Source organism: Notothenia rossii (genome assembly GCF_949606895.1).
Source record: "Notothenia rossii genome assembly, chromosome: 4".
NCBI lineage: Eukaryota > Metazoa > Chordata > Actinopteri > Perciformes > Nototheniidae > Notothenia > Notothenia rossii.
In genome coordinates, this window is record NC_136902.1 from 5,495,390 (window position 1) to 5,513,330 (window position 17,941).

At 40.1% G+C, this 17,941-nt stretch overlaps 2 protein-coding genes and 1 long non-coding RNA gene across 3 annotated transcripts; all 3 read left to right on the top strand.

Moving 5' to 3' along the window:
• Positions 1-7,399: 7,399 nt before the first annotated feature.
• Positions 7,400-8,764, top strand: LOC307037655 (zona pellucida sperm-binding protein 3-like). The gene is made up of 7 exons (XM_079678718.1): positions 7,400-7,543; positions 7,622-7,806; positions 7,884-7,987; positions 8,056-8,147; positions 8,222-8,402; positions 8,476-8,581; positions 8,657-8,764. The coding sequence occupies exons 1-7, from the start codon at positions 7,477-7,479 to the stop codon at positions 8,747-8,749; spliced, it is 828 nt and encodes a 275-aa protein (XP_079534844.1). The 5' UTR covers positions 7,400-7,476; the 3' UTR covers positions 8,750-8,764.
• Positions 8,765-9,388: 624 nt separating this feature from the next.
• On the top strand, positions 9,389-10,436 carry LOC307037656. Its single transcript, XR_013807744.1, has 3 exons — positions 9,389-9,832; positions 9,914-10,018; positions 10,111-10,436. It is a non-coding gene; the product is annotated as an uncharacterized lncRNA (long non-coding RNA).
• Positions 10,437-11,238: 802 nt separating this feature from the next.
• LOC307038013 (zona pellucida sperm-binding protein 3-like) lies at positions 11,239-17,720 on the top strand (the record flags this gene model as incomplete). The annotated part of the gene is made up of 9 exons (XM_079679301.1): positions 11,239-11,335; positions 11,417-11,583; positions 11,671-11,774; positions 16,378-16,466; positions 16,556-16,736; positions 16,812-16,917; positions 17,016-17,101; positions 17,301-17,527; positions 17,595-17,720. 8 exons carry the CDS (start codon positions 11,239-11,241, stop codon positions 17,431-17,433), a joined length of 963 nt encoding a protein of 320 aa, XP_079535427.1. The 3' UTR covers positions 17,434-17,527; positions 17,595-17,720.
• Positions 17,721-17,941: the final 221 nt, after the last annotated feature.

Below are 17,941 nucleotides of genomic sequence, written 5' to 3' on the forward strand. Positions count from 1 at the left end.
ATGGATCCATTTCGCTGACTGGTTTCTTCAATCTGAATTTGGTTTTTATTCTTGTTTCTCTTTGCATTTCAGATTGTATTTGGCCAATAAAAATTAAAAAAAGTTTCCGAACCACTTAATTGAAGTTCTCAAATTATTGGGTTTGACTTGCCTTTTGTGTGAAATGGTTTAAACTGAGCTGTATTACTGAATCTTGATGACCTTGTCTTATTTCTGGGAACATTTCCAGCTCTGTTCAATGTCGTGAACTTTTTTCCTGTGTCAATTTCCCAGAAATATTGATCACTAAATCTTTGAAAGCAATATGATTACGTTCAACTTTTTGTTCAAATTTCCAAACAAAGAACTCTAAAATACTTACATGATAAGCATTAACTGTTAATTCTGTATTCTTCAAGCAGGTCAAGGCTAAACTCAGTAATTGTCCAAAGAATATTATGGCTGAACAATGAAAATAATGGATTCAAAGCTTTTCAGCACTGTACTCAATTGCCCCTTTTTTTGTTGTATGGACTTGTTCCATAAGGTTCAACATGTAATTGTCAAACTCTTTCAATTGCAGACTGATTCTTGGTACATAATACACTCTATCGCTCCTATTCACCTTAGCTGAAATATGTTGCTGTTCTGGTTCATCAATGAGTTTATTTATATAGCCCAATATCACAAATGTTACATTTGTCTCAGTGGACTTCACAGTTTGTACAGAATATCAGTAGGACAATACGACACCCTCTGTCCTTAGACCCTCACATCGTACAAGGAAAAACTTCCAGAGAAAACCCACAGTTTAAAGGGAAAAAAGGGAGAAACCTCAGGGAGAGCAACAGAGGAGGGATCCCTCTCCCAGGACAGATAGACGTGCAATAAATGCCGTGTGTAAATTGAAAAGATAATACATTTGCAACATAGGTAGTCCAAATGTTTGGAAATGCATGTGTGTATAATAGGAAGATGAATCCACGAGGATATCCATCCAGGTCTTATGATCCAGGACCACAGCCACGACTCAAGATCCAGGACTCGCGATCCATGAAACAGGACCGCAGGATCATCCATGACTCCGGATCCCGGCGTATATAGACACCAAAAAGAAAGAAATTTGGGGAAGCTGGGTTAATCGGAACATGAGTACACAGGTATAGACAGAGAGAAGGAAGAAGTAAGATGTCCCCCGACAAACTAAGCCTATATCAGCAAAACTAGGGGCTGAATCTAATCAGCCCTAACTATAAGCTTTATCAAAAAGGAAGGTCTTAAGCGCACTCTTAAAAACGGATAGGGTGTCTGCCGCCCGAACACAAACTGGAAGCTGATTCCACAAAAGTGGAGCTTGATAAGAAAAGGCTCTGGCTCCCATTGTACTTTTAGAGACTCTAGGAACAACCAACAACCCTGCATTCTTGGAACGCAATGCCCTAGTAGGACAGTAGGGTATAATGAGTTCTTTAAGGTAAGATGGCGCCTGCCCATTAAGGGCTTTGTAGGCGAGAAGAAGAATTTTAAATGATATCCTGTTTTCTAGAGGGAGCCAGTGTAAGGCAGCCAGAACAGGAGTAATGTGGTCCCTTTTCCTAACTCTGGTTAGTACACGAGCTGCAGCATTTTGAATCAGCTGAAGCGACTTGACTGACTTCTTGGTACACCCTGATAATAAGGAGTTACAATAATCCAGCCTTGAAGTAACAAATGCATGGACTAGCTTCTCTGCATCGTTTTGAGGCAAGATATGCCTGATTTTTGCAATGTTACGTAGATGGAAGTAGGCGGTCCTTGAAATTGATTTTATGTGGGTGTTAAAGGATAAATCCTGATCAAATATAACACCAAGATTCCTTACAGTCTCACTGGAGGCAAAATTAATGCCATCCATAGTTAGTATATCTTTAGATAATTTGTTTCGTAGATTCTTCGGGCCAAGTACAATAACTTCAGTTTTGGTCGTGTTTAACATAAAAAAAAAGTAAGCTCATCCACGTTTTTAAGTTCTTGAGGCAGTCTTGAATTTTATTTAGATGATTAATTTCATCAGGCTTGATTGATAAATATAGTTGAGTATCATCCGCATAACAATGAAAGTTTACAGAATGGTTCCTTATAATATTGCCTAACGGAAGCATATATAGTGTGAACAAAATAGGTCCAAGCACTGAGCCCTGTGGCACTCCATGGCTAACTTTGGTTTGCTTGGAAGATTCATCGTTGACATGTACAAACTGAGAGCGTTCAGATAGATAGGACCTAAACCAGCCTAAAGCAGTTCCCTGTATGCCAACTAAGTGCTCTAGTCTTTTCAATAGGATATCATGGTCGATAGTATCAAATGCAGCACTAAGATCGAGCAAAACAAGAATAGAGACAAGTCCCTTGTCTGAGGCTATTAGAATGTCATTTGTGACTTTAACCAGAGCTGTCTCTGTGCTTCATGACTAAAGAGATGATGATTTAGCCTATTATTTATTGAACTAGGAGAGGAACTGTCTTTTTTGCATCATGGGCGTTTATATGACACTTTTTGAAATGATTAGTTTTGACCCCCCCACTTCTACCATGTAGAAAGTCCGTGAATCGGTCTACCCACTCGCTGCACTTTGTAGAGAGCTGTGTCAGTGCTTCACTATCAAATCCATTCCACTTGCTTATTGGAGAGTGGTTTCTTAGCCTGCTTGTTATGTGTTTCTTAACAGAGAGAGAGGAGAGGGAGAGAGAGGTTAACATGTGTTTTTAGTTTTATGTATTTATGTATTTGTTTCTGTTCAAGAACCCAAATAGAGTTGTTGTAGTTATAAATAAAACATATTATTCAGCCCCCTTGCAATTTGGGATTTTATTTTTGGTTGGTAGAGCTGGTCATTTCAAAAGTAGCTCACCAGCCAAAAAAGTGTGGGCACCCCTGACCTACAATATTCTGCTTGAAAAGGACTTGGCGTGCGATTGCGAACCACAACACTCAGGCTGCGACTCGTTCATGGTTCTGCCAGTCTTAATAATGACTTTCTTCACACTGTGGACAAACAGTTATTTTCAAAGTGCCTGTAGAAACTGGTGCTCATGCACTAAATGCCACGAAGTTCCTTGGTGTTTTTATTTCCTTCACATTCTCAAGGCTTTTTTAGTTTGTCTGCTGTGGGTTGCTTTTGTGCTCCTCGATGGAGACTGGTATGTTTGCTGTAAGAACTACGGCTCTGAGAAACAGCTACAGTTAGCCTGCAAAGCTGAGGCGAATATCACGGACAACCAGAGAGTCATCATTGAAGAACTGAAAAACTCTTCCCAGGTGAGTGCTTCCACTCTTGATCTACTTTACCAGCATCACTTCCATATTAAAAAAAACAACAGGAATGCAGTTTTGCTGTTATAATATAACCATCTTTCTTTATCTTTCTTCAGCATTACGGTGGCTTTTGGGCCTTTTGTATCACTATTGTGGCTTTCATCTTGAGATTCTGTGAACGATGCAAATGCTGTGAAAAAGTATCATGTTGTTTCGACAGTAAACATCTGATTGAGGAACTGATATTCACAGAAGAAGAACATGTACTGGAAGAGGTTTTGATGAAAGCAGTAAAAGAGAAGTTGGCTGAAGAGGTCAAGGAGAAAACCCGAGATAAGCCATGGAGTGAGTATAAAGGGACTGCCAGAGCGCTGTTTGACGAGGCCATGACGCAACTGAGCAATTCTTAACAAGAGGAACAGCCAGGAGCATGTGAACGAGAACCAGGTAAAGAATACAAGAAAGTCTCAAGGCCTACAGAAAACACATTTTGTAGGTGGGTAACTTTTTTTTATGAGCAGTTTCTAATAACTAAGTGACTTCATCTAATTTGGTTCGAGCAACAATGAGGTGCAGAGTATTTGTTTTATAACTGTAACTGTTTTAACTGGACATATTTTCTGTTCCTACCAGCAGGTGGATCAAACAGAAAAACGAATTTGGTGTTTGTATTTAACCCTATCTGCAGGTTTACTGATTATGAAGAATGAAAAACATTTGTTCTAATAACTTGCAACAGGTCACATGCTTAAAATGTTTCTATTAAATCAGCAACTCCAAAACGTCTGGTCATGATCAAGTTGCTTTATCTTAGTGTTAGCCGTTTTACTACACCTTCATGCATAAATATGGCTTAACATGATTGCAATTAAAGACATTTTTTGTCAATATGACAACATTTATTTAGCTTTTACTTAGAGATACTGCATATTAAGGAATTAAGAATGTTATACAAAAACTTGCTTGATAATGATCTGATACAAAACAAATCTGGTTTTAATTAAATAATAAATATATATTTTGATTGAGTTCAGTAAACTTTCTATTTGAACATTTTGTTTTTGTGTCCTTTGTGAATTTTCTTTTTTTTACGTGTAATTCAAATGTTATCAAATCAAAAATAAATCAAAAACATTTTTAAAAGATGGAGCAGGATATTTTCATGCATGTTTTCAGGATAAATCATTTCTGATAATACTGAAACATGACGTGAGGTGAGTCAATATTTATGAGGTGAAAGTGAAAGAAAACAAGTTTAGGATGATTCTGAAATGTTTTATATATTTGTTGGAACATTTCCAGAGTGATCCATGACGGCACACAGCACGGAGTCACTCACAATGACGGTGAACGGCTCCGACTAAAAAGAGCCTTTTTAAAAACACAGAATATGACAAAACACCAACAATCAAAACTAAATCTGAGCCAGTTCCAATCCCAGTTGATTAAAAACATACTGTACATAAAATAAAAACGTTTATTTTCTCATACATCTGTGCAAAGATCCCCAAATTCCCTCGAACACCACCACCGCCAAAGTGCATAACTGGAAGAACACTGTATGCTATGCATATCTTCAACACTCACATACTGGAGGTTTTACTAAAGCACAGGACAGTAGGAGTCATTATATGACAACATCCAATGGAATTAGCTTAACGTAACACATGGCACCTTACAAACGTGGAAATGTAGGTCGTCTCCTAATGCAACTTTTTTATAGTGTCCTTTTTCACCCAGTATCACTTTTAATAGGCTTATAATGCAGTCTGTATGAGCTGTTAAAAGTGATACAAAGATTTATGTATTGGAAAAAAATACTTGAGACACAGCAGTCGTTTTCTCACCTAAAGCGAAAAGTACTTTAGTCAATTTGAACCTAAATCGAGAACTCCTTTTCAAGTTGGATCCAGGCCTCGGTCCGGGCCCGGCGCTCACTTTGAGCATCATTCATCCATCAAAAAGTACAATAAATGTCACAATTATTAAATAACTTTAAATATTTTTTTTCCAGAATACACGTTACTATGTTTAGATCAGATATGTGGGCAGGCAGTCAAGCAACGTGTAAAAGCCTCAACCCCAAGTGAGCTAGTCTTAATGTTAGCGTGTGTGCTTAGCTGTAAACACAGTCGGATGGGTGACCAAAACGTCCCGTTTTCGGTGGCTGGTACCCGGTTGAAACTCCCGAAAATGTTCCCGTTTTTGAACGTGCGTTAAAAAAAATAGAGCAAGGTGAAATCAAATGTTACATGTCAGTAACAACAGAGTAACAGTGTTGTGCCTGTTTGTAGAGTTAGCGTATTTCTTCTTCTTCTTCTTCTTCTTCATCTTCTTCTTCTTTTGTCTTTAATGGCGAATCGCTTCCCCTTGGAGCATATATCGCCACCTACTGTTGATTTATTAAATGTTCATATTAAATCCTTGTCCTCAGACCAGTGTTTTTGAGGAACTTGAAGATCAGCTTGTTTGCTTAATTTCTTGATTTACTTTCGTATATTGACTTGAAATCCATGTTGTTTGACATCAACAAAAAATAAGACAAACAACTACAGATAGCACCACACGTGATGGTTACTTGTTATTATTTAGGGCTGTATGGATCAGGTTTTTGCCAAAGCGAGCCCTTTTACTAGAATAATAATATGTTATGTATTATATCAACCATATTGGTACAATGAGCGACATCTCGTGACAGATTTTGGAACATTGATTTGATTTTTCTCATGGCAGTTAGACTCTAGACTAGAGACAAACCAGCGGACTTTATTTTAATTTTTAATCTGTGTCTGTCCATTTGGTGTAGTATTTGATCCAATATTACATTTGGTTTATATATTAGTCACTTTCTTATGACATGCCAGGTTTTAGGCCTTGATTTGAACATTCAATCCTGAAAATAAAAAATCAACCAGATTAATGTTTATTTAATCCTGACTTGACTAGAGGTAAGTAAATCTGTATAGGAAGACGAGTTAAGAGGATAGAGGAGAAAAGGTTATGGTATAATTACAGAGCCTGTCCATTTATAAATTGAGGAAATCAATGTTAGTCTGTTAAACAAAGTTCGGCCATCTAATAATGTGCTATCTAATATTAAAGATCAGAGGAAAAGAACAGAACGACAGAGGTAAATCCAGAATAACAAATAAAGAAGCAAAGAGATTGTAGAGCAGTGAGAAGGAAAAAAGCTTGGTGTGTCAATTCATTACATTGCCAGTATTTTTCGTTGTTGTGAAAAAAAAATCGCCCCCTCGGATTTTTTAACAGCCCCCTCAGTCATTTCATCCTGGAGCCGGGCCTGCCTCGGTCTCTGATGTGAAAGCCTCCTTACAAAGATCATCTGTTGGAGCGTTACACTCTGTACATCTTTCCCAACTTAATGCACTTTGGGCATCTGTACCAACTCAATCAAAAAGGCTAAAGCTAACTTTAAATAAATGTCTCTTACACTTTAATGTTGGTAATTATCTTTTTGTTTCTTTTTGGAGTAACTGATCTACACAGAGGCCACCAGAGGACGCTGCTCTATTAATTTCAGTCCATGACAGCCGCCTGTCTGTTCTGGATTAACAACGTGTCACGTGTTCTGAATTGACCAATCAAAATCGAGTATTCAACTAAACCGTGTAATACAAGTCGTGAAATAACTGCACATAATTAACAGGGTTCTTTGTAGTACTTCCATTTACCGACGGTGGGGGCCAGGGACGTGCACAGACATTTTGGGGGGCGGGAGCTCAAGTGAGAAAAAGGGCACTTCCCATAATCATTTATTAATTAATGTAAAACAAAAGGTTAAATGTAGTTTCACATCTCTGACTTACTAACCTGTAGGTATATTGACTTGGAAGCTTGTTATGGTTGGGCTGATTTTAGAAAATTGCCTTTAAGTAGTTTCATCTGAATTGTTGTATTGTTTTATAAATAGTGTTGTATGTAAAATAATCAGGTAGTTTTTGAAAAATAAATTCAGTAGAATAAAAAAAAAAAGCAATTAGGCAGATAAATAAAAATGTACTTGAATAAGTTTACTAGAAATGATCCAAATGAAAACTCTACAATGAAATTGAATGTGAAAGGACACCCCAGTATAAGTAGACAGGTGCTGCCCGGCTCTCACACAGGTGTTGCTCGTTCAGCTCATTTGGCAGGGAGTCTACAAATGGTGCCACTTCCTGTGTGATCTAGATCATTCAGTCATGGGGACTCAACTCTACCTAGGTGTGATCGTCGTGACTCTTTTTGCGACGACTGTTGCCAATGCAGGTATGCTTAGCACATGTATGTAAACATCTGCTTTTGTTGGGGGATGTAGGGAAATATATAATGATCATTTGTTTGCAGAAATCAAAGTACAGTGTGAAAAAGACTCCATAAGCATCACATGGACGATCCCCTCGAGGCTGCGGCAATATGCAGCTCGTCACTTCCTCGGAACCTGCATGCCATCTGGGTTTCATGTTCTGCCCAGGGGAGAGGGGAAAGCTGAGTTTAACTACAAACTAGATGACTGCAATTTTAAAAGACTGGTAATGTAACTGCCATGTTTCACCAAAATACCTCTCAGCCTTTTCAATGTCATAATGAGCTTCTTTTTTTTCTTCAGGTGAAAGGGAAGAATCTCATCTACAAAAATGAGCTGACTTTCAGGCCCCAACCAAGGTCGAGTCCTGCAGCTTATGTGTATCCCATCGAGTGCGTTTATCCAAGGTAGGAGCTTCTTTCTTATTTAAATTCAAGTTAAAGCTGATGGATAAATGTTGTTAATATATTTTCAGACCTAAGGGGTGGGTTCCTCCTTTCCTGAACCCGGGGTCAGGTGTTGCCGAAGGCCGAGGAGGGCTGGAGTTCCACATGCTGCTCCTAAATGGTGAGGGCTCATGCTCCCAAAGGCAAAACACTCAAAAAATGCACACTAAGCCGTTTTTACTTTACCCCTCACAGAACAAATGACAGCGGTAGCGGAGACAAATGTCATCCCCCTGGGCTCCTTCATGCCAATATGGGCAACAGTGGAGCAGAAGTCCCATCAGCCATTGCTGCTGCTCATGGAGGAATGTGTGGCAGCCACTACGCCTGAGCTGCAGGCTAACAGCAATGTGTACCCCATCATTAGAAATAAGGGGTGAGATCCAGTCTCTGATTTCTTTCATTGTTTTCTGGAGTTTAGTCCTTATCTCTTATCTGAATTTCTTCAGGTGTCTCCTGGACAGTGTGAAGGGAAACTCCAGGTTTCTCCCTCGGTACCACTCGTCTGCAATCATCCTCTACCTGCAGTCCTTCAAGTTTGGTCTCGGCGAGGAGGTGAGGGGGTAAATGTAAAGTGCTCTAAAGAATATTTGGTTCCTAGCAAACATGTATGTTTCATGTGCTCCTCAGGTGTACATTCACTGCAAACTGCTCGCATGGGATCCTGAAGTTCTAAGTGAGAGCAAGAAAGCTTGCCACTATGTAAAGGAAAATGAGCGGTAAGGGAAGAGTTTGATTTGTTGGAAGTACGTGAAAATGTTCTGGCCAGCAGTTTAATATGATGAATGCAACTGATGCCATGAGCAACAAGTATGCACCATTAGCCAAGGATGCTAGCTTATGTTAGCATAACATATCCAACTTGAAGTAGATCAATGCATGTACTTTGATCAGTATTGTGCTTTTATATATCTATAATAAATGATATCTTGCTAACTAACAAAGTATAGACAACAATAATGACGAATGATAATTGGAAAATATTTGAGAATAACAATATATTTGTTTTAAAAGGAGGGGCACTCAAATGATTAAACATGACATGACACACATGTCTTGTACTTGAGTAAAAGTAGAAGCACACAGATCTTGTACTTGAGTAAAAGTAGAAGTAACAGAGTGTAGGAATACTCTGTTACAGTAAAAGTCCTGCATTCAAAATGTTCCTCAAGTAAAAGTATTCTCATCTAAATATAGTCAAAGTAGCGACAGTAAAAGTAGTCATTGTGCAGGTTGGTCCATTTCACAATAATTTATATGATATGTTTTATAATGATTGATCATGAAAGTGTTCTCAAAGCTGGTAAAGGTGCAGCTAGTTTGAATGACTTTGTATACTGCAGGGTAGCTTGTGGATTTACTCCAGGTGGAACTAAAGTCTGATTTAACACTTGATTAGATTTCACATCATTCATCCAGATCTGTAAAGTAACTAAAGGTATTAAATACATGTAGTGGAGTAGAAGTACACCATGTACCTCTGAACTGTAGTGGAGTAGAAGAACAAAGTAGCAAAACATTGAAATACTTAAATAAAGTACAAGTATCTCAAAATTGTGCCCAAGTATAGTACTTGTTGAGTTTATGAACTTAGTTACTTTACACCATGTCGAAACATCACACCTTTGTTATCACGGCTTTTTTCTTCTGTGTATACAAAATGTTTTAAAGCCATGCTGATGTATTTGAGCCTTAACGATGGCTGCCTCCTCAGATGGGAACTCCTGGATGACCCCATGCAGAGCTCCATGTGTGACTGCTGTTCTAGGACCTGCAACACTCGCTCCAAGAGAGGAGACGAATGGGGTATCTCTTTCATGCTAACTTGTATGCTTTTTTAATCTAGTCTTTTTCATTATGAAGTTATTTTTTTTTTTTCCACCTCAGAATCCAACAGCTTCATGCACACTTCTGTGTTGGGACCCCTGATCATAATGGATCCAATGCAACAAAATGCCCACAATGCATCAGAAGTTTCCATTGCTGACCAAGGTTAATGAGTATTTATTTATTTATGGTATTTGTCTTGAAGTTTTGTTAAAAACTTGCCATAAGACTAATGTTTCTAAACATTTTCTCAACAGGAAGTCCAGTCTAAGATTGGAGACTGAACAGAGGGCCCAGGTGGACGACATCCATATGCAGATTAAAGTTGTCTATAATATCTGTATGAATAAAACTGTTAACTCCTGTTGAGTATAAAACGAGTATCTTTACTTCATATGAAGGTCCTACTGTCCTCAACTGTGTCCATCTGTCCCATCAGTAGAACTTTACTAATTATGTGTGACTTTTGTCATTGAAAGATACCGTCAATTATAATGTAACCTTTAATGGCCATGTGAGTTGGAGTATAGCCCCTGAATTTCTTTCACTTTCCATTTTAAATTGAGCTCTGCACATGATATACATTCTGACATTACATACACCAGCAGATTTAAAAGCTATGGTGATCTGTCTGGTATTGCAACTATGGCAATTATTTATGTTGAGCCTTATTTGAAAAGACAATTCTGATCTGAATTTATTTTCTGGGCACTCATGCCTGCAGTTGAATGTAGCATAGTTTACTTTCTGGCCATGAATATAAAACCAATAGGGATGGCCTGCATGGCACGTGTTTATGCAGTTAAAAGAGGACATCATAGCAACACAGCTAATATTCAGATGCGTGAGTGTGGATATTTTCTCACTGAATACAACTTAAATGTACCTTTTTCACTTTCCTTGAGTTTCCATTAGGTCAAAGATATCAAAATAACACATTTGAATAGGACAGGACATCTGATAAAGGAATACTACCTTCCCCCAAATGATTTGTTTAGAAATGACTCACCTTTTAATTCTCAAAGAAAACTTTTTCTTGCACGACTTGACGTTGAACAAAAAATCCCAACGTATACATATATTAATGTTAATATATATAACAGCAAAACTAAATCAAAACATTAAGACAACCCATGCACTATCATCCTTAAAGTGTTTTAAATAAGGATGTAAGGTAGTCACACAGGATAATAAATTGATTAACAAATGGTGATTTTGTGCTGCTGATGAAACTGAATAAAAAGGAATTGGGTGTAAGGGCTAATGTGATTGGATGCTCTCCATGCTGTAATCAGTGTGCTAGCTGCTGCAGCTGGGACTGTTGACAGGCACCAGGTGAAATACGTTATCTTGATGAATGCCTCTCAGGAACAAGGTATAAGAACATGCACTGTGTCAGTAGCAAGCATTCGGTCATGATGGTTTCATTTTGTCAAGGTGCACTGCTTCTGAGCCTGGCAGCTGCCATGGCAGTATATGCAGGTAAGACTGGAAACAATTAAAGTCTTGTTATTAACCTTGACTCAAATATTTGAGTCTGAACTTAATTTATTTGTGTTGCAGACATGAACGTGGACTGTGGGCCAGATTTTGTGACGCTGATGTGGACAGAAAGCCGACCCCAGGCCGACACGTCGCTTCTCCGTCTGGGTAACTGTTTCCCAACTAGCTTCTCAGCAGGAGAGGCCTACTTCTATGTGGATCTCACTGACTGTAACTTTAGGAGACTGGTATGAATATATATTTTTTTAAACCTACAAACTGTGAGTGCTATATTTCCTACAGCTCTCTCAGGGGGATCTTTGTCTCTCTAACAGGTCACCGGGGATGCACTGGTGTACAGCAATGATCTGACCTACGTTGCTTCTGCGGATTCTTACAATTTGGCCTTCACCCACCCAGTTGTCTGTGCATATGAGAGGTTAGTGTTCATACCAACATAAGGTGCTAAAGGGTGACCCTACCCTTAACTAACAATTCCAATGTAGCATTTTCATGGCCTGGGAAAGTTCAATTTGTTAATAAGCTTCTCCCTCTCAATGCCACCAAGCATGGAAGTCCGTCCCAAACTTGTGATGTCATCAGGTATAAAGTCTGAAGCTGCTATATACACAATGAATGGGAGACTGATTTAGGGAATCTACAGCCTGTTTCTGTTCTATTCCCAAATTAGCTTTATCTATTGAAGTGTTCTCAACAAAAAGTACCCATTTATTGAGAACAATCTCTAAGGTACACTGTGTTCCCAATTCATTGTCAATTGAGTTTTTCTCATAGTTTTAATTGAAGATCACAAATTTAAGTTCACTCTAGTTTTTTGCGTTTTAGAGGAAGTCTTTTAGCTTAGGCGTAACAGTTCATAACTAGAGAATGCAATTCCTGAAGAAATTGCTATTGGGAATACTTTATGCTGATGTTGAATTGCTATGCTTAAATGTAATGTGTAAGAAGAAAGTGAAGAATTTAGATTGAAATGATACATGAACACTGGGGGCTTGAATGTGTTGGAAGAAAATAAAGTAAAAAAGCTTGGGAAAGCAGTAGAATATTTGAACTGCGAACTATTGAACTAACTTGATGATGAATGATCTGTCGCCATGGCAATGGTATTTGACACCCCATAATATGCTTAGATATGTGGATGGCTTCATTGTAATCGAACCTGTAGTTTTTGGGCAGTTTGGAGCATTTTCACTGAAGTTATGAGAACCATGTTTCATGGCAAGCATCGTGTTCCCATGGCAACGGAATTTGAAGAAATCTCAACTGTCCCGTAGATGTCTTCACGGCTGGACTGTTGGCACACATGTGAAGTTTTAGCACTTTGACAATTTCCACAGGAGTTATAGCAATATTGTGTTATTGCAAGGGATGCGTTCCCATGGCAACAGCTTTTGACGAAAATTCACTAATGGCACAGATATGTTGAGGGCTGGACAATTAATTGTCATCTGAAGTCTGGTGGTGTAGTGACCATTTTCATATCAGTTACGACAACATCCGGTTTCATGGCGATGGGATGTGTTTTTATGGAAACGGCCTATGGTGAGATCTCAGATTTGGCGTACAGCTGTTGAGGCATGGACCGGTGATATACAAGTGAAGATTGGGGGACGATTGGACCTTGTCCATTGGAGTTACAGCGACGTCGTGTTATAAGGCGAGGGATGCGTTGCCATAGTAACACCACATTACGTAACATCAGATTTGATGTAATTTGTTCAGGGCCCGATGTTAACCATCATGTGATGATTGGTGGCATTCTGAGCATGTCAGTTGGAGTTATGACATCATCATGTTCCATCACACAGGTGTTTGAGCTCACGACGTTATGAAACACCTGTCCTTGAGCCCAGAGATCAAAGGTTTCCATGGTGATGTGCAGTTATCAGTGAGAGGAGAGCCTTTCCATTGTTCTGAATGAGAGGTGAACGTTTTGTCGAAGAACCGTAACATATATCGGTGAAGCATCTCAAGAACCCTTTGCATCTGAAGTGTGCTTTTTTTGTAGTTTCGGGTCAATAATGTGGCATTTTTGGCAGACTAACTAAAGGTGTGCTGCTGGGAGGAAAGATGAGCCTGAATGTACAACGTGCTTTAATGGAGCTACGAGATGTTTTTCCAGGTTTCTCATGAAAAATGATGTCTTGGGAGTGTAGGGTTTGGGAATTATGGCAGGTTTAAAAATATATACAGGACTGTCTCAGAAAATTAGAATATTGTGATAAAGTTCTTTATTTTCTGTAATGCAATTTAAAAAAAAATGTCATACATTCTGGATTCATTACAAATCAACTGAAATATTGCAAGCCTTTTATTATTTTAATATTGCTGATTATGGCATACAGCTTAAGAAAACTCAAAAATCCTATCTCAAAAAATTAGAATAGTTCCTCAGACCAAGTAAAAAAAAAAGATTTATAACAGCAAAACACAATCAAACATTTGAAAATGTCCATTAATGCACTCAGTACTTGGTTGGGAATCCTTTTGCACGGATTACTGCATCAATGCGGCGTGGCATGGAGGCAATCAGCCTGTGGCATTGCTGAGGTGTTATGGATGCCCAGGATGCTTCAATAGCGGCCTTTAGCTCATTAGCATTGTTGGGTCTGGTGTCTTTCAGCTTCTTCTTCACAATACCCCACATATTCTCTATGGGGTTCAGGTCAGGGGAATTTGCAGGCCAATCGAGGACAGTAATGCCATGGTCAGTACACCAGTTACTGGTGGTTTTGGCACTGTGGGCAGGTGCCAGATCATGCTGGAAAATGAATTCCTCATCTCCATAGAGCTTTTCAGCAGACGGAAGCATGTAGTGCTCTAAAATCTCTTGGTACACAGCTGCATTTACTCTGGGCTTGATGAAACACAGTGGACCAACACCAGCAGCTGACATGGCTCCCCAAACCATCGCTGACTGTGGGAACTTCACACTGGATTTCAAGCAACTTGGATTTTGCTCCTCTCCAGCCTTTCTCCAGACTCTGGCGCCTTGACTTCCAAATGAAATACAAAACTTGCTTTCGTCTGAAAAGAGGACTTTGGACCACTGTGCAACTGTCCAGTGCTTCTTTTCCTTAGCCCAAGTCAGACGCCTCTTCCGTTGTCTTGAGTTCAGAAGTGGCTTGACCATGGGAATACGGCTATTGTAGCCCATTTCCCGGACACGTCTGTGAACAGTGACTTTTGATACCTGGACTCCAGCTTCAGTCCACTGTCTTTGAAGCTCCCCCAAATTCTGGAAGCGACTCTTCTTCACAATGCTGTTAAGGCTGCGGTCATCTCTCTTGGTTGTGCAGCGTTTCCTGCCACATTTCCCCCTTCCAACAGACTTTTTGTGGATGTGCTTTGAAACTGCACTCTGTGAACAGCTTGCTCTTTGAGAAATTTCTTTTTGTGTCTTACCCTCCTGATGGAGGGTGTCAATGACGGTCCTCTGGACAGCAGTCAGATCAGCAGTCTTCCCCATACTTGTGATTTAGTTTACTGAACCAAGCTGAGTGTTTTTCAAGGCTCAGGAAACCCTTGCAGGTGTTTCGAGTTAATTACACGATTCAAGTGATTCGTTGAACACCCTACTAGTATACTTTTTCATGATATTCTAATATTTAGAGATAGGATATTTGAGTTTTCTTAAGCTGTATGCCATAATCAGCAATATTAAAATAATAAAAGGCTTGCAATATTTCAGTTGATTTGTAATGAATCCAGAATGTATGACATTTTTGTTTTTTTAATTGCATTACAGAAAATAAAGAACTTTATCACAATATTCTAATTTTCTGAGACAGTCCTGTATATGAAAGCGAATTTCAAGCAGTCCTCCACTTTAGCTGTGACTCAAGCACTCTAGCATTAACGAGCTGCGCAATACACACTAATGTTTCAGTCCTATCTCTCAACCAGGTCTCAGTTTGTCAGCATCAGCGGCTCATCCTCCCCCCCGGCCCCAGTCAACCATGGTGTCCCCCAAGGCTCCTTGCTTGGTCCCCTACTTTTCACCATTTACATGCTCCCCCTTGGCCAGATCATACGTCACTTCGGTCTCAATTTCCACTGCTACGCTGATGACACTCAGCTCTATCTCAGCACCTCACCATCTGCCCAGTTCCTTCCACAGTCTCTGGTCAATTGTCTCCATGCCATTAAAAACCTGGATGACAGCAAATCTACTCAAACTCAACAGTAAGAAGACTGAGCTCATGGTTGTGGCCCCCAAGGCACTGCTCCGGAAGGTTGGGGATCTCCTCCTCCACATTGACGGCTGTTCCATCTCCCCGTCTCCCGAAGTCCGTAACCTGGGTGTCATCCTTGACTCAACTCTCATTTCAGTCACATATCAAATCCGTCACCAAGTCTGCCTTCTATCACCTCAGGAACATCTCCCATCTACGACCATCACTCTCCGATTCCGTGGCCGAGACCCTCATCCATGCATTCGTCTCCTCCCGGTTGGACTACTGCAACGGAGTCGTGTTCGGGGTTCCCAGTAAAGCCCTGGACAGGCTCCAGTATGTGCAGAACTCGGCTGCCAGGGTGCTCACTCACACCAAGCCCTGGCAGCACATCACCCCCACCATCATCCACCTCCACTGGCTCCCAGTCAAGCACCGTATCACATATAAACTCCTTCCTCTGACCTACAAATGCCTCCATGCCCTCGACCCCCAATACCTGTCTGACCTTCTCCGCCACCACACTCCATCCCGGAAGCTCCGATCGTCTGGACAGGATCTCCTCTCTACCCCCCGCACCAAGTTGCGGACTTTCGGTGACAGAGCTTTCAGTGTAGCATCCCCCACCCTCTGGAACTCTCTCCCCCCCGAAATCCGCAGCGCCCCAACCCTGGACACTTTCAAAAAAGCCCTCAAAACGCACCTTTTCACCAAGGCTTTCCCCACTATATAGTTAGTTTGATAAGTTTCTTTTTATTTTTCCGCTACTTGCTTGCCCCCCCCTCCCTGACCTGTCTGCCTCTTTTCCCTTACTCCCCCCCCCCCCCATAGATCGTAGCATACCAGGCCCAAAGACTGGTATGCTACGATCTATGACCCGGTGTTTAAAACCTACAGTCTAGGAGATCTGCAGTTTAACATTGGCCTGATGAATGGTGGGTAAACAACATGAGAAACTCTCTACGAACGGCAGCTCTCCCTGACTTTTGTAACTTAATAACTCTTCCTCTGTTTACTGCCCTAGACGACTTCTCAGGCCCTGCTGAATCTACACGCTTTCCTCTGGGCTCCATCATCCCCATCATGGCTAGTGTGGTGCAGAACACCCATCAGCCCTTGCTGCTGCTTCTTGAGGAATGTGTAGCAGCTACCACACCAGAGCTGTACCCTGAAAGCACCATGTACCCCATCATCTCCAATAAAGGGTACTCTCGGCAATGAGCATTGATTTTGGTGGAAACCTTGGTAGTAATGCTAATACATTTTCTTTAACCCAACAGATGTCTTTTGGAAAGTGTGTCGTCACAATCAAAATTCGAACCAAGGCAAAAGTCATCGGAGATCCGCCTATCACTTCAGACCTTTACGTTTGCTATGGGAGAAGAGGTAAATTGAACTTTACATTTTTTTCAGATTCAAGGTTTTATTGTGGAAACTGAGATTAATTGATGCCATGACGCCTATATTTCCCCTCTACTCAACAGGTCTTTATCCACTGCAAACTTTTGGCTTGGGATCCCAATGGTCTTGACAGCACTAAGAAAGCCTGCCACTTTGTCGAAGGGCATGGGTAAAAATAGTACTTTAATATATCAGAATTTGACTTGTAGGTTAATTTGTTTTACATGAGATGACTTATTCAGCTTAAGCCCAGTCTACTGAAGATACAGATGGATCCCGTTCATAACTATTCAAACTTAGTGGAGACTTTATTTGAAAGAGTTGAGATGCATTTTAATGATCTTTTCATCCAATCTTCATGAACTCAGTTGGGAGTTGCTGGACAACTTGGCCCAGAGCAATCTTTGTGACTGCTGTGAATCGAAATGCAAGTCAAGGAGGCAGAGGAGTGTTGCTTCAGGTATGTACACAACTTCTGCTGTATTACACTTGTTTGGTTGACTGGTACTAAAATATATATTTTTGCAGAGAACCATGGAATGGTACAAAAAGCAGTCATTGGGCCATTTACCATCACAGATATGAATTCCTGAAGGTAAGGGTTTCGTATTGCAATATACATTTATTCTGAACGGCTATATTAAACTTTGTTCTCCCAACAGGAATGGATCCATTTCGCTGACTGGTTTCTTCAATCTGAATTTGGTTTTTATTCTTGGTTCTCTTTGCATTTCAGATTGTATGTGGCCAATAAAAAATAAATAAAAAAAAGTTTCCGAACCACTTAATTGAAGTTCTCAAATTATTGGGTTTGATTCGCCTTTTGTGTGAAATGGTTTAAACTGAGCTGTATTACTGAATCTTTAGGACAGTGTCTTATTTCTGGGAACATTTCCAGCTCTGTTCAATGTCATGAACTTTTTTCCTGTGTCAAGTTCCCAGAAATATTGATCACACTAAATATTTGAAAGCAATATGATTACGTTCAACTTTTTGTTCAAATTTCCAA